At 35.5% G+C, this 13,215-nt stretch overlaps 1 protein-coding gene across 35 annotated transcripts in view; it reads right to left on the reverse strand.

The window, feature by feature from the left end:
- Window positions 1–13,215, reverse strand: part of AHI1 (Abelson helper integration site 1) — a 223,579-nt gene that overhangs the window by 170,530 nt on the left and 39,834 nt on the right. For 33 of the 35 annotated variants that reach the window (XR_010586256.2, XR_010586255.2, XR_012433460.1 and 30 more), the window contains 4 exons: window positions 12,662–12,843; window positions 8,385–8,604; window positions 6,592–6,784; window positions 4,254–4,349 (listed from right to left, as the gene is read on the reverse strand). Coding sequence is in view for 24 of the 35 variants with exons in the window: in XM_074037078.1 (XP_073893179.1) it covers window positions 4,254–4,349; window positions 6,592–6,784; window positions 8,385–8,604; window positions 12,662–12,843 (691 nt within the window). In the remaining 11 variants the exon portion in view is untranslated. Of the gene's footprint in view, window positions 1–4,253; window positions 4,350–6,591; window positions 6,785–7,049; window positions 7,192–8,384; window positions 8,605–12,661; window positions 12,844–13,215 lie in introns of those variants that run through there. The other 2 variants (XM_065543430.2, XM_074037082.1) reach the window with 2 other exon arrangements.

Below are 13,215 nucleotides of genomic sequence, written 5' to 3' on the forward strand. Positions count from 1 at the left end.
AACCCTATTAAACAAAACTTATGTTTAAACTAACTAACTGGAGATTTTTGTCTTTTTTTTTTTTTTCTTGGCAGAATCTCATTCTGTTATCCAGGCTGGAGTGCAGCGGCAAAATCTCGGCTCACTGCAACCTCCCCCTCCTGGGTTCAAGTGATTCTTGTGCCTCAGCCTCCTGAGTAGCTGGGATTACAGGTGCACGCTACCACACCTGGCTGATTTTTGTGTTTTTAGCAGTCAGAGGTTTTGTCATGTTGGCCAGGCTGGTCACGAACTCCTGGCCTCAAGTGATCTGCCCACCTCGGCCTCCCAAAGTTTTGGGATTACAGGCGTGAGCCACCATGCCTGGCCTTAAATGGAGATTTTTATAAGAAAAATAAAAATCTTACCAAGTCAGAATACGTTCTCTTTCATTAGACCATGACTCAAAATAGGAAATGAAATGTCTAACCTTTATGTCCTCTCCAAATTAGGAGCAGAAAGATAGTTTGAACCCTTTGCAACAGTTCACACAAAACATGGAAGTATCTTAAATTAGAAGAATAGGCACTGAGTGCAGGGAACGTATTTAACAACTGTTACCTGTAGACTCATGTAACTTGGAAAGTAAAAAAAACACAGAGTCAAGAAAGACTCTAAGACAGCATTGTCCAAGAGAGCTTTCTATAATGATGGGAATACTCTAACCAATTCGGAATCCACATGTGGCTACCCTGCACTTGAAGTATAGCTAGCACAAATGTAAAACTAAATTTTTAATTATATTTAATTTGAATTCAAACTGCCACGTGACTTGTAGCTACCAAAACAGTGTAACTCCAAGTTCATGAACCTGGGAGAGTGGACAGATGGTGATACCACCAACTGAAGTAGCAGAGAGAGCAGCACGGATACTCAGTTTGGGAGAATCTGAGATATCTGTAAGTCATCCAAGTTGAAATGTCCAGTAGGGGACTGAATTTACAAATTTGAAGTACCAGTGAGAAAAGTGGTTCCAAAAAAACTGGGTTAAAGATGAAACCATGAGTAGGACTGATATTAAGGAGGTAGGTAGAAGACCATGAAGGAAACTGAAAGAATGGTATAAGTAAAATTAGGAGAGGATGGTGTCAAGAAAACCAAGGTAACAGAGTTTCAAGAGTGTGATATGTTAAATGCGTAGATGTGACAAAATAACTTAAAAATGTTCAATAAATTTGGCAAATAGAAATCATTAGTGATTTGGTTGGAGAAGCTTTAGTGGCAGAGGCAAAATTTAGAATGTTGTTCAGGAATGATGAGTTCAGGAATGATGCATCAACAAGAGAGATGGCAAAATACAGCCCATCTTTTCCCCTACCCCTTTAGGAAAGAATGTAAAGACAATGGAGGTTATAAGCTGAGCAGGTGACATTGTGATTAGTGTCAAATGACACACAGGGGTAAAGAACAGTTCCAAACTGAGTAATAGATACATTCAGTCATTAAATCATAAGCACTCGAGACTCCCTTCATTAACTCTCCTACAGCTCGCCAAAGCTCATCTCGGTGATTTTAAAGATATTCCCTAGCTTCTAAACCATACTTTCCGTAGATTGTTTTAATTTAACCAGGCAATTTAGTTTACATTAATATGCTGCTTAGCATGAGTAAACAACTAAGATTCAGCCAAGACCCTGCTATTATGGTTATAAATTATATAATGTAGAGCTTAAATAAATAAGGCTTTGCCACTTTTTAGTTTAAAAGAATAGCCACATATATGTACTAAAAGAACTGAAAGTACCTGAGAATCTGAGGCATAGCTGAGAATTAGTATAAAGTCTCATTTGAACTATTGTAATAACTTAACAATTATCCAAGACATCCCTGGAACCAATAGGATAGGCAATAAAAGATTTAAATTTTAATTGTCTTCATGCCATTTTCTTTTTTTTTTTTTTTTTGAGATGGAATCTCACTCTGTCACCCAGGCTGGAGTGCAGCGGTACAATCACGGGTCACTACAACTTCCATTCCCTGTGTTCAAGCAATCCTCCCCCCTCAGCCTCCCGAGTAGCTGGGATTACAGGCGCACACCACAACACCTGGCTAATTTTTGTATTTTTAGTAGAGATAGGGTTTCACCATATTGGTCAGGCTGGTCTCAAACTCCTGACCTCAAGTGATTGGCTCACCTCAGCCTACCAGCATGCTGGGATTACAGGTGTGAGCTACTGCATCCGTCATGCCACTCTCTTGAAGATGCATTTTATCCTTGCCACTCTTTCCATCATCGTTGATTAATTCCCTCGATATATAGTCACCAAGTACTTTCTATGTGCCATTAATATGCTGGGAGCTGGTGATATTATAGCATGGAGTTTCAAGAGAGTGATATATTAAATGTAAAAAGATGTAGTAAAATAAGGACTAAAAATGCTCAACATATTTACCCAAAAGAAGTCATTGGTGACTCTAAAAAGCTTACAGTCTAATGAAAAAGACAGAAGTATTAGAAGACGTGAAGCACATAGAATACCTTACCCTTTCTGCGGGGTGGGGATGGGATAAGGAGAATTCTTGACTGCCATTTTTGCCAATGGCATAAGATGAATAAATAAATAAAAATCCATACAGTATTTAGAGGTAAAAATGCTGTGAAATATGTTACTGCTTCCCAAGTGCAACTTACAGTAAATACTGCAGGTTTGCACGAATCTTAGCATAAAAGAAATGCAGTTTCTAATAAAACCACAAGATGGCAATGTTTACTATGTGAAAGTGAACTTTTTTGCTTTTTTTTTAAATGGTTTTTTTCTTTGCTCTAAATCAGTATCAAAGCTGGTATGGAAAAAGGCATAACAGATTTATATAAGGGTGATCACAGATAGTACACTGGACCAGGTGATTCCTAAGACCACTCTCAATTACTTACTCACCACAGCCAACCTGGCGGCTATTCAGTCCTTTGACTATAATACTTCTAAAATCTCTCTCTAACCCCCAATATGGATTAAATGTTTCAACAGGATTTTCACAGCATCTGCTCTGTAGCACATAATAATGTAGGTAACAGGTCTGTATAGAAATTAAATTGGAGAGCAGGTATATACAATGTCTAATTTATCTATGAATGTACTGTATTTAGCAGACTGTCTCACATTTTATAGATCACATTTGTTGAACGAAAGGATGCACAAATGAAAATGTTTTTATAAGATGGCACAAAATAGACTAATTACTCAAGACTTTTCATAATTTAAATTGATGTCTGAAGGAATAACAGATAATATAAAATTAAAATATCCCTTTTTAAAAACATTAGTCTATGTCTTTTATCTTTGCTGAAACATCCTTGTCAAAGACATCCTAGTCAGAGACACCCAGTCAAAGACAAATGTACAAAGACATTTTTTACCTAGACTACTGTAAGAATTTCCTAATTTGATTATCAAGTATCCACATTTGCTCCCTCTAGAATCTGTTCTCTACATAGCAGAGTATATATCTTTCTAAAACATAAATCAGGTTATTTTATTGTTTTGTTTAAAATCCTATAGTGGCTTCCCATTGCTCTTTAAATTCTATAATGGCTTCCTCTAGCTATAATACCTGAGAAGACCTCATCATAATTAACATCCCATTGACCTTAGCAACCTCTTCATGCACCCTTAGTCTCTGTCCTCCAATCCTGGTGGCCTTTTTTTGATTTTCTGAATTAACCCTGCTCCTTCAAATATCAGGGTTTTTGCATATAATGTACCCTCTACCATGGCCCATCTCTTCCCCACCGGTGACAGTGTGTCTCTTCCTCAGGAATCCTTTCCCTGATCCCACAGTTCATCATCCATCCCATACCTCTTTACGATACTTATAAAAATTTATAATTAAATGACAAATCGTGAAGTCAAGTGTTTTATGTTTATGTTGCTGGAAGTCCAGGAGTTCAAGGATTTGTCATCTTTGTCCACTGACAAGAACAGTAGCTGGCACATAGAAAAGTCTTAATAAATATTTATTGAATTGAATAAATGGCATGGCTGTTTGTGTCTTTTTTAATGTTACATCCTCAGAACCAAATAGTGTAACTGTCACATACTGTAACTGGCGCACAAAAATTTATAAATATTTAAGAATCTGAATGAGCATAACCTGAGCTTGAATTAATAACTCTTCATTCTTATAACCTTACCTTAGATTCTAATTCCTTATATGAAACCAAACTGACATGGGAGAAAGCAGCCAACTACATTTGAAGACTATTTTAAAAGTGTTTAAAATGGTGAAAAACATACCTTAAGAAATGCCCAGGCAATTTTCCGAAAGCCACATTCTTGGTTTTGAACCTCAGAATTATTCTTAATTTCATCCATGCTTAAGAAATCAAGAATCTGCAAATAAATTCACAGAAGACTAGGCTACCTAAAATTTAGTATTTTCTAACGGTATATTATTAAAAATTTTAAAAATCATTTGTATAGTACTTAAAAACATTGATCTTTACAGGGAGTAAAAACATTTTTATCTCATTTCATTCACCTTAAAGTTAACTCATTCAATTAGGGAGGGTCCATTTTCTGACTACTTTATCTTTCATTCATAAATACTAAGATTTATTTCAAATCCAAGGCAAAGTGTTAATCACCTCAAATATAACCTAGGTACAAATACACTAGGCATAGAATTCTTAAGCTTTCATTGTTTTTTATGTATCAGAGCAGACTTCAAAGGGATTGTTTAAAAAACTCACGACTCTATTTCTGGGTCTTTGTCTTGGATCACCTTCCTGAAGTTGAGGTTTTTCTCTTTAGATATATGTTATAATTAGGCTTCTCTAGAGGATTTCTTCCATTCCTCTTTCCTATCTGGCCATTAAAGCTCATGGATTTGCAACCAACCTGCCACAGAGATTGTGTTCTAGGTACTTATAAGAGGCTATCACTTCAAACTTACTGGTGCTTATTAAAAGCTCAGCTGCGAAAATGAGACTTTTATAGAAAAAATACTGCTTGAGAAACGATACAGACTCCATTCATCTGTGTTTTTTGGATACCTAAATCTTTTTTAAGATATAATACATGCTCAGTGAAAACATAATATAAAAAATATATATATGCAAAGTAAAAACAACTTGTAATCCAGACCCATAGATGGCCACCATGTTAATGGTGGCTAAATCTTTTTCTGTGCATTCCTAAACATATGTATGGAACTACAAATCTAATAATGCTATTTCACAAATTATTTTCATATAACATGTAGTGAGTATCTCTTCATGTCAATACATACACATGAAAACCATAATGTTAATGACTGCCTACTATTCTTCCGTCACAAATACCATAAATTTAACAAAAATTATAACTTATTTAACCATATCTCTTACTGATCTAAATTTAGGTTATTTTATCTCCCTAAAATTTTTGCCATTATAAACAATGTTGAAATAAATATCTTGCACACACATCTTCATGGACTTGTCATTTTTTCCTTAAGATAAAGACTTAGGAGTAAAATAATGGTTTTAAAGACTTTTGACAGACATTATCAAGTTGTCCTCAATAAACACTTAAAAAACTGAGATCAAAAAGTAGTTGCATAGGCAATAACATACTATATGAAAACTTAAGAAGCAACCAAAAGTGTTTATAATACAACAATCTATCTGAAAATTATAACAAATGACAAATTTTGAAGACAAAGAAAAAATTCCTTAAGATAAAAATTATACCCATTTTTCAACAATAACAGCTTTATGTAAATCACACACAACATAATCACAAATGTAAATATTGGAATATTTGTGTCATAAATACATACAACCTGAAAGTGAAGGATCATAAAAACAAGTAATTCTAAAAAATGAATCTTCAGCACTGGTTATGCCAAGTTACTTGCTGTTCCCACGCTAAACTTCTCCATCTAGCTTACACTGGAAGGGGGGCTTTCTCTACTTTCCTTTGCTTATGGAGACAGAACACATGATAGAGAAAAGAAATGTGGTATTCTAGGTTCAAACTATCTCCAAACATATTTTTTTACACTTAAAATTTGAGTAACTTTGGAGAAATCACTTTTACTCTAAACCTTCTCATTTTTAGAAAATTATATAATAACTAGTCAGCTCAAAAGCCATCTATTCCATAAAGCTTTCACTGACTTCTCTGACCCACCACTAACCCTTTACATATCAGAAGTTCTACAACATTTTTGGTTATATATGAAATTGCATTAATTAACTGATCTGTGTACATTTATTTATCCAGGTGGTACACATATTCTTAGGGTGTCTGATACGGTTAAATGAGTTTACGCTTTGTGAAATGGGTTAAAAATGGAGAAATACATTCATATAGAGTGGATTCATCACTTCAGTACAGTTAACAGTCACAGGGTTGTTGTAATTATTAAATGATACAAAGTAGGCCAAATAGTACTCAGCAAATATGCTATCACTGCTTATAAAAGGGCATCTCACTTGTATTCCACAGCATTCTACAAACACTAAATCCTAGAGATTAAATTCTCACACTACTTTTTTTTGCATTATTAGACTACTAAAAATAATAGCTTACATCTGTGCTATTAAATATTAACTATCATTTAATTTGAATTGCTCCATTCAATTCATACCTCAAAGAACAGGATGACTTTAGGACTCTCATCAGAGTCTCGAAGCAAATAGGGAAAATTTTCATTAAATATAATTTGTTCTTCCCACTCTGGAAGTCTTGATTTTAACTGTTTAAAATCATATGGCTGGGTCATAATAGGAAGAATATAATCCACATTCTCTTTTTCATAGTAAGATGAAACAGGTCGTTCACTGTACAAAAAAAAAATACTTCCATTAATGCAATTTTTATAATTTTGAGGTGAGAAAAAAATATATAGTGTATAAGGTGAGGCAACCAGAAACAATGAATTGCCACAATAATACAAAAGGAAAGATTATTTTGATTGTCTATCTAGAAACTTACAAATTTTGTAAGACTTAAAAAAGTAACAGTCCATCTTACATTTGTGTACTATCAATCAGTTTCACATGATTATTTTATTATAGAAATATAAAGTGAGAAGTATGATTATACCTTTGCCATACAACGCTGGGATAAACTCCTTCAGAATTTTATAAGAGTTTATAATAAAATAGACATTGCCAGGCACAGTGGCTCACGCCTGTAACCCCAGCACTTTGAGAGGTTGAGGCAGGTGGACTGCTTGAGCTAAGGAGTTCGGGACCAGCCCGGGTAACATGGTGAAACCTCGTTTCTACAAAAAATAGAAAAGAAGTTAGCTGGGCATGGTGGCACATGTCTGCAGTCCCAGCTACTTGGGAATCTGAGGTGGGAGGATCACCTGAGCCCAGGGAGGTTGAGGCTGTAGTAAGTTGTGATTGTGCCACTGCACTCCAGCCGGTGAGAGAGAGAGTGAGATCTTGTCTTAAAAAAAAAAAAAAAAAAAGACATAAAATTGATTTTACATAAAAAAAAAGGCACAAGACTATAAACCCCTTGAGCTGTCATATTTTCTTTGCATGCCCTAAGGCAAATGAATAAGTGAATGGGTTTTTTTTTGGACAATCTTCCTGTTTCCATTCCCCACTGGCTTTTCAAACAATTTTTTTTTTTTAATTCTAGTATAAACATGTATTTCATTGTACTTTTTATTTGGGATTTCATAGCTAAGCATGCATTAGCTATAGAAGTAATCTTAGAAAAAACATTAAAGATTCATCTACCTTACTTGAGGCCCAGATAACATTACTTTCAAAAGAAAAATATAAGGTTGGACAATTAAAGCATTTACAAATGCAATATAAAATATTTGCAATGCAATTTTATGTCATAAATTATGTCTAGTAAGCTGGTAGAAGCTCTCTACCACTTAAAATGAATTATTCCCTTCCACTTAAAAGTAATCACTGAGCCAGGCGTGGTGGCTCATGCCTGTAATCCCAGCACTTTGGGAGGCTGAGGCAGGCAGATTGCCTGAGGTCAGGAGTTCGAGATCAGCCTGGCCAAACCCCGCCTCCACTAAAAATACAAAAATTAGCCAGGTGTGGTGGCGGGCACCTGTAATCCCAGCTACTCAGGAGGCTGAAGCAAGAGAATTGCTTGAACCTGGGAGGCTGAGGTTGCAGTGAGCCAAGATTGCACCACTGCATTCCAGTCTGGGTAACAAAGCAAGACTCCATCCCCTCCCCACCAAAAAAAGAAGTAATTACTGAATTCTATGTTCTCTATTTCTTCTACAACATTCTGATCAATGTTAATGATTGAAGAACACCTACAACTAGTAGACTATTCTCTAATACAAATCCTAACTCTATTCCCACTGACTTTCAACTACCAATGGCAGAAAAAAGACTTCTACTGCAGACAGTTTCAGTTTCAAGAATTAGCTGTGGAATTAAAAAAAGTTACCTATCATCTTTCTTGACATGTTGACCAGTATGCTCATCAACCACATGAATTTTTACCATTGGGTGAGAAATCATAAAATCTGACTTAAGTCTATCAGTTCGGTGAATATAAACTCCCAGGACAAGGTCATCATCAAGCAAACATTTGGGATAGACTGGGCTATCTCGGCTTGTTATTTCATGAACACCATCACCATCAACATCTTCGTTATCATCTGTAACTACACGCATGGAAAAAAAAAAATCAATGTTATAATTAGTTGTTCCCACAGTTGTATTTACATATAAGCTAATCTTTAAGATCTATGATGATTTCACTTTGTTAACAAAGGAACTTCAAGAGGAAAGAAAGAAAAAGCCAGATAACAGCAAACCATAGTCTGACAGTAAAATACTACATTTGCTAATGCATTAAAAATAAGGTGAGAAATCCTTGTTTATATTTTTCCTAATAAGTAGGAGAAATACAAAAAGAAAAAAAAAAAGAGAGTCAAAGTCAGAAAAGTAACTATATCTAGGTATTTTCTAAGTGGAATATACATGACTCAGCTAGAATTTCTACCTCTGGGTAGGATGCAGTAGGATGCAGCAGGTAAACACTTTGGGTAACAACTGGAAAGAGCCAAATAAATTACGAGTATCTTATTTTAAATTTTAAAGGCATCAGAAAGTACAGAAACAAGGTATACTAGACAGATCAAAATTCCAGAAAGGGAGAATCAGTCAGAGGTCAGCTGATGGACTGGCAGCTGTTTCTGTCTCTGGGGACATTTGCTGATTCAGGGTGTGAGTGAAGATCAGAGTTTGGCTTAAGCAGAAGGTCACTGACAGGAGAATGAGAAATCAGCAACACTTTCATCATTCCACAGGACTAAAATGATAAAACTGGAGATTTGAGAAGCCTCAAACATGACCAGTTTTTCTCACAAAACTGAATTCCGATGCTATAGAGAAGCTAGAGAGGTAGTGAAATCTCCCAGGCTTGTGGTGCTAGCAGACCAGGATCTGCCAGGGGAAGGGGACCAAAGCAAAACAGGCAAAGATGAAGCCCTGGAGGGTGTGGTCAATTTACACTGAGGACCAAGAGCCACTCTTCACCTGGGGTCATCTACCAATTCTGGTCACAGATCTAGGTTGATAATCCAGGTGCGATTTCTGGCAGAAGGTTGCTACTGAGGGACAGAGAAGCCAGCAGAGATTTCGGCATGCATGGCAGCGAGAGTGACAAAAAGATAGAGGATACCTGAAGGATGTCTAACATATAGCCAGTCTCCCGCTCAAAGAATTTGCCAAATTTTGAAGTGGCAAATGGCAAGTGGAAAAGCACTGAAGGGCTAAACTGAAACTCCCATTGTATTTCAGGGCTAAAAAATTATTTAGAGCTATGAATTATTAGAGATAAAGAAGGGCACTGCATAATGATAAAAGTGATAACTTGATAAGAGATACAAGAAAAATAAAATCAGAGTGGAAATGTTAATACCTCTCTCAACAGCTGACGGAATAAGTAGACCAAAAAAACTAATAAGAAGAACTGAGCACAATTAAACTTGACCTAACTGACATTCAAAGGACACTGCACTCAACATTAGAAACTGCATTCTTTTCAAGTGAGCATGGAATATTTACCAAATCTGAGCATAAAATGGTCATTAAAAAATGCCTCAATAAACTCAGAGGATTGAAATCATTCATAATGTTATCTGACAACAATGGAAGACAGAAACCAATAACAGATAACTAGAAAAGCATCTGCTGCCTGAAACTAAGCAACATACTTCTAAATAATGCACGATCAATTAAAATGAAATTAGAAAATATTTTCTGTTAAATGATAATAAAAAGACACAATATTAACAATTTTGGAGATGCAGGTAAGGTAGTACTTTGATGGAAATTTAGTCTTAAATGCATATAAAAGAAGACTGAAATTTTTCTTATAAAATCCAAATTATAAAGTTAGAAATAAGTAGCAAATAAAACCCGAATAAGTACAAAGGAAAATAATATAGTTACAAGAAAAAACTACTAATACATAAATGTACAATAGAGAAAATCAAAGCCAAAGGTTTTTGAAAAGACTCATAAACTTAAAATCCTAAGACTGATCAAGAATTTGAGAGACAACAAATTGCCAATCCCATGAATGAAAAAATGGGACAGCCTTTCAGATGCTACAGAAATGAAAATTTGAACATTTGGATCAAAAACTTCAGTCTATCAAATAGCTGAGAAAAGCTTTAAAAAAAGTGAAAAGACTGATAAGAAACTAAATCTTGATCCGTATCAAGACAAGCTAAATTATAAGGCATAAGGACTGAAAAGGAAGCAATAAAACTATCATTATTAACAGATTACATTATTGTATATGTAGAAAAATCAAAACAATATAACAATAAACTCTGTTGGCCACGATGGCTCACACCTGTAATCCCAGTAATCTGGGAGGGTGAGGCGGGCGAATTGCTTGCGCCCAGGAGTTTGAGACTAGCCTGGAATATGTAGTGAGACCTTGTCTCTACAAAAAAATTAGCCGGGAATGGTGGTGCTTGCCTGTAGTCCCAGCTACTTGGAAGACTGAAGTGGGAGGATCGCTTGAGCCTGGGAAATGGAGGCTGCCATAAGCTGAGATCACGCCACTGCACTCCAGCCTGAGTGACAGGCAAGACCCTGTCTCAAAAACAAATAAATAAATAAACTCTTGCAATAAGTGAATTTAGCAAATCAATAGATACAATGTTAAAAAAATGTAAACACATTTCTACACATATGTACCAGCAACAAATACAAAGCAAAAAAAAATTCTTTTTGGAGACAGAATCTCGCTCTATCGCCCAGGCTGGAGTGCAGTGATGCGATCTCAGCTCACTGCAAGCTCTGCCTCCCAAGTTCACACATTCTCCTGCCTCAGCCTCCTGAGTGGTTGGGATTACAGGTGCCCGCCATCATGCCCGGCTAATTTTCTGTATTTTTAGTAGAGACGGGGTTTCACCGTGTTAGGCAGGATGGTCTTCATCGCCTGACCTCGTGATCTGCCCGCCTCAGCCTCCCAAAGTGCTGGGATTACAGGCGTGAGCCACCACGCCCAGCCAAAATCAAAAAATTTTTAAATGCCATTTACAATATCATTAAGAAACATCAACTCCTAGGAATAAATCTAAGGAGAGATTCTGCTGAAATGTATATTACTGGGATATGTTAAATAAGATGCAAATAAATGGAAGTGCATACCAAATTCATAGACTGAGAATCAATACTTTGTAAAAATGTCAAGTCTCTTTAGAGAGCTATTATACTGTGAATCTCTATAGATTCACCCAGTCTAGATCAAAATCACAGCTTGCAAGACAGGATGGGTATAGGAAGGAAGAGGGAGAATTGAGAAGCTCTTCTAAAATCCATATAGAAATGCAAAGTAAAGAATAGCTCAGGCAATGCAGATGAAGAAGGAAAAAGCTAGAGTACAATACTAAATAGCAAGACCTATTAAAAAGCTACAGTATTTAGACATGGTGGTGTTGGTACAGACTGTCTACTGTAAAAGAATAGAGACTATAAAAACTGATCCACACGTAAACACAGTCATGTTATTTATGAGAAAAGTGACACTGCCACACAGAGGCAAAAAGACATTCTCTTCAGTAAAAGGTACTGGGTCAATTATAATATATATCTACACGAGAAAACGTATCTTGATCACTGCTTCCTAACAAACAAAAACCAATTTCAGATGAACTGCATATATAAATGTGAAAAGTAAAACAGAAACAGTAAAACTTTTAAAATAAAACTTTTAGAGAAACATCTTCAGAACTTGGGAAAGATTTCTTAAATCACAGAGAACACTTACCTTCAAAGGAAAAAACGGATAAACTGGACTATTCAAAAATTTCTGCTTTTCGAAAGACACCAATGAGAGAGAAATAAACTAGAGTAGGAAGACATTTGCAATATATATGCATGTATGTATATATCTGAGAATAATCTCATATTGAAGTATATAAACTATCATTACAAATCAATTAGAAAAAGACAATGCTGTTTTTAAAAAAATGCATAACTTGAATATATTTACAAGTGATACAAACTCATCAAAGACAAACAGCTACAAATACACGTGTACTTTAATCTAGATGAATCCAAGAACAAGTACCACATACTCTATATTGAATTAATTTCAAGTATACCCATCAGTTTTAGTTTTTAAGGGCTAAAATTCCTAGAATCAAGTTATTGCTACCAACGTACACAATTTTTCACTTAATTTGTATAACAAACCTGCTTTAGCCTTCTTTTTTGGCTTTTTTGTTTTAGGTTTTGTGTCATCTTGCATGCTGCCTTCTGTGTTTTGTTCCATTGAGCTTATTTCACCGTCTTGATGAGAATCTGAAGAAACTGGTCTAACTGAAGATTCCTTCTTTTGTTCACCTTCAACTGTGTCACCAGAGATGGTCAATGTACTACAAATATAATCCAAGTATCAGCCATTACAGATATATTATTATAATTATTATTATTCATGATGCAACAGAGTGAACAGTAAATAGGAGCAAAGATAATCCTAAAATCACTACTATTTTTTCTTGAGATGCATATATTTTCCTACACACTAAAATGGTTAGCTGTCAAATAGGTATCATAGGTTGTAACTTCGCAAGGAGTTACATGATTCAACTAAAACTGAGCTCTAAACCCCAGGGGAAAGGAAATTGTATTAATATTTTATGAGCAATTGATCTCTCTTTACATAGGACTTATCGAAGCACGCCCACCCTGCTGCCAAGTAAATGACTGATCAACCAATTTTAAAATTACCTTATTTAAAAGTATAA

The sequence above is a fragment of the Macaca fascicularis genome, chromosome 4 (genome assembly GCF_037993035.2).
Source record: "Macaca fascicularis isolate 582-1 chromosome 4, T2T-MFA8v1.1".
NCBI lineage: Eukaryota > Metazoa > Chordata > Mammalia > Primates > Cercopithecidae > Macaca > Macaca fascicularis.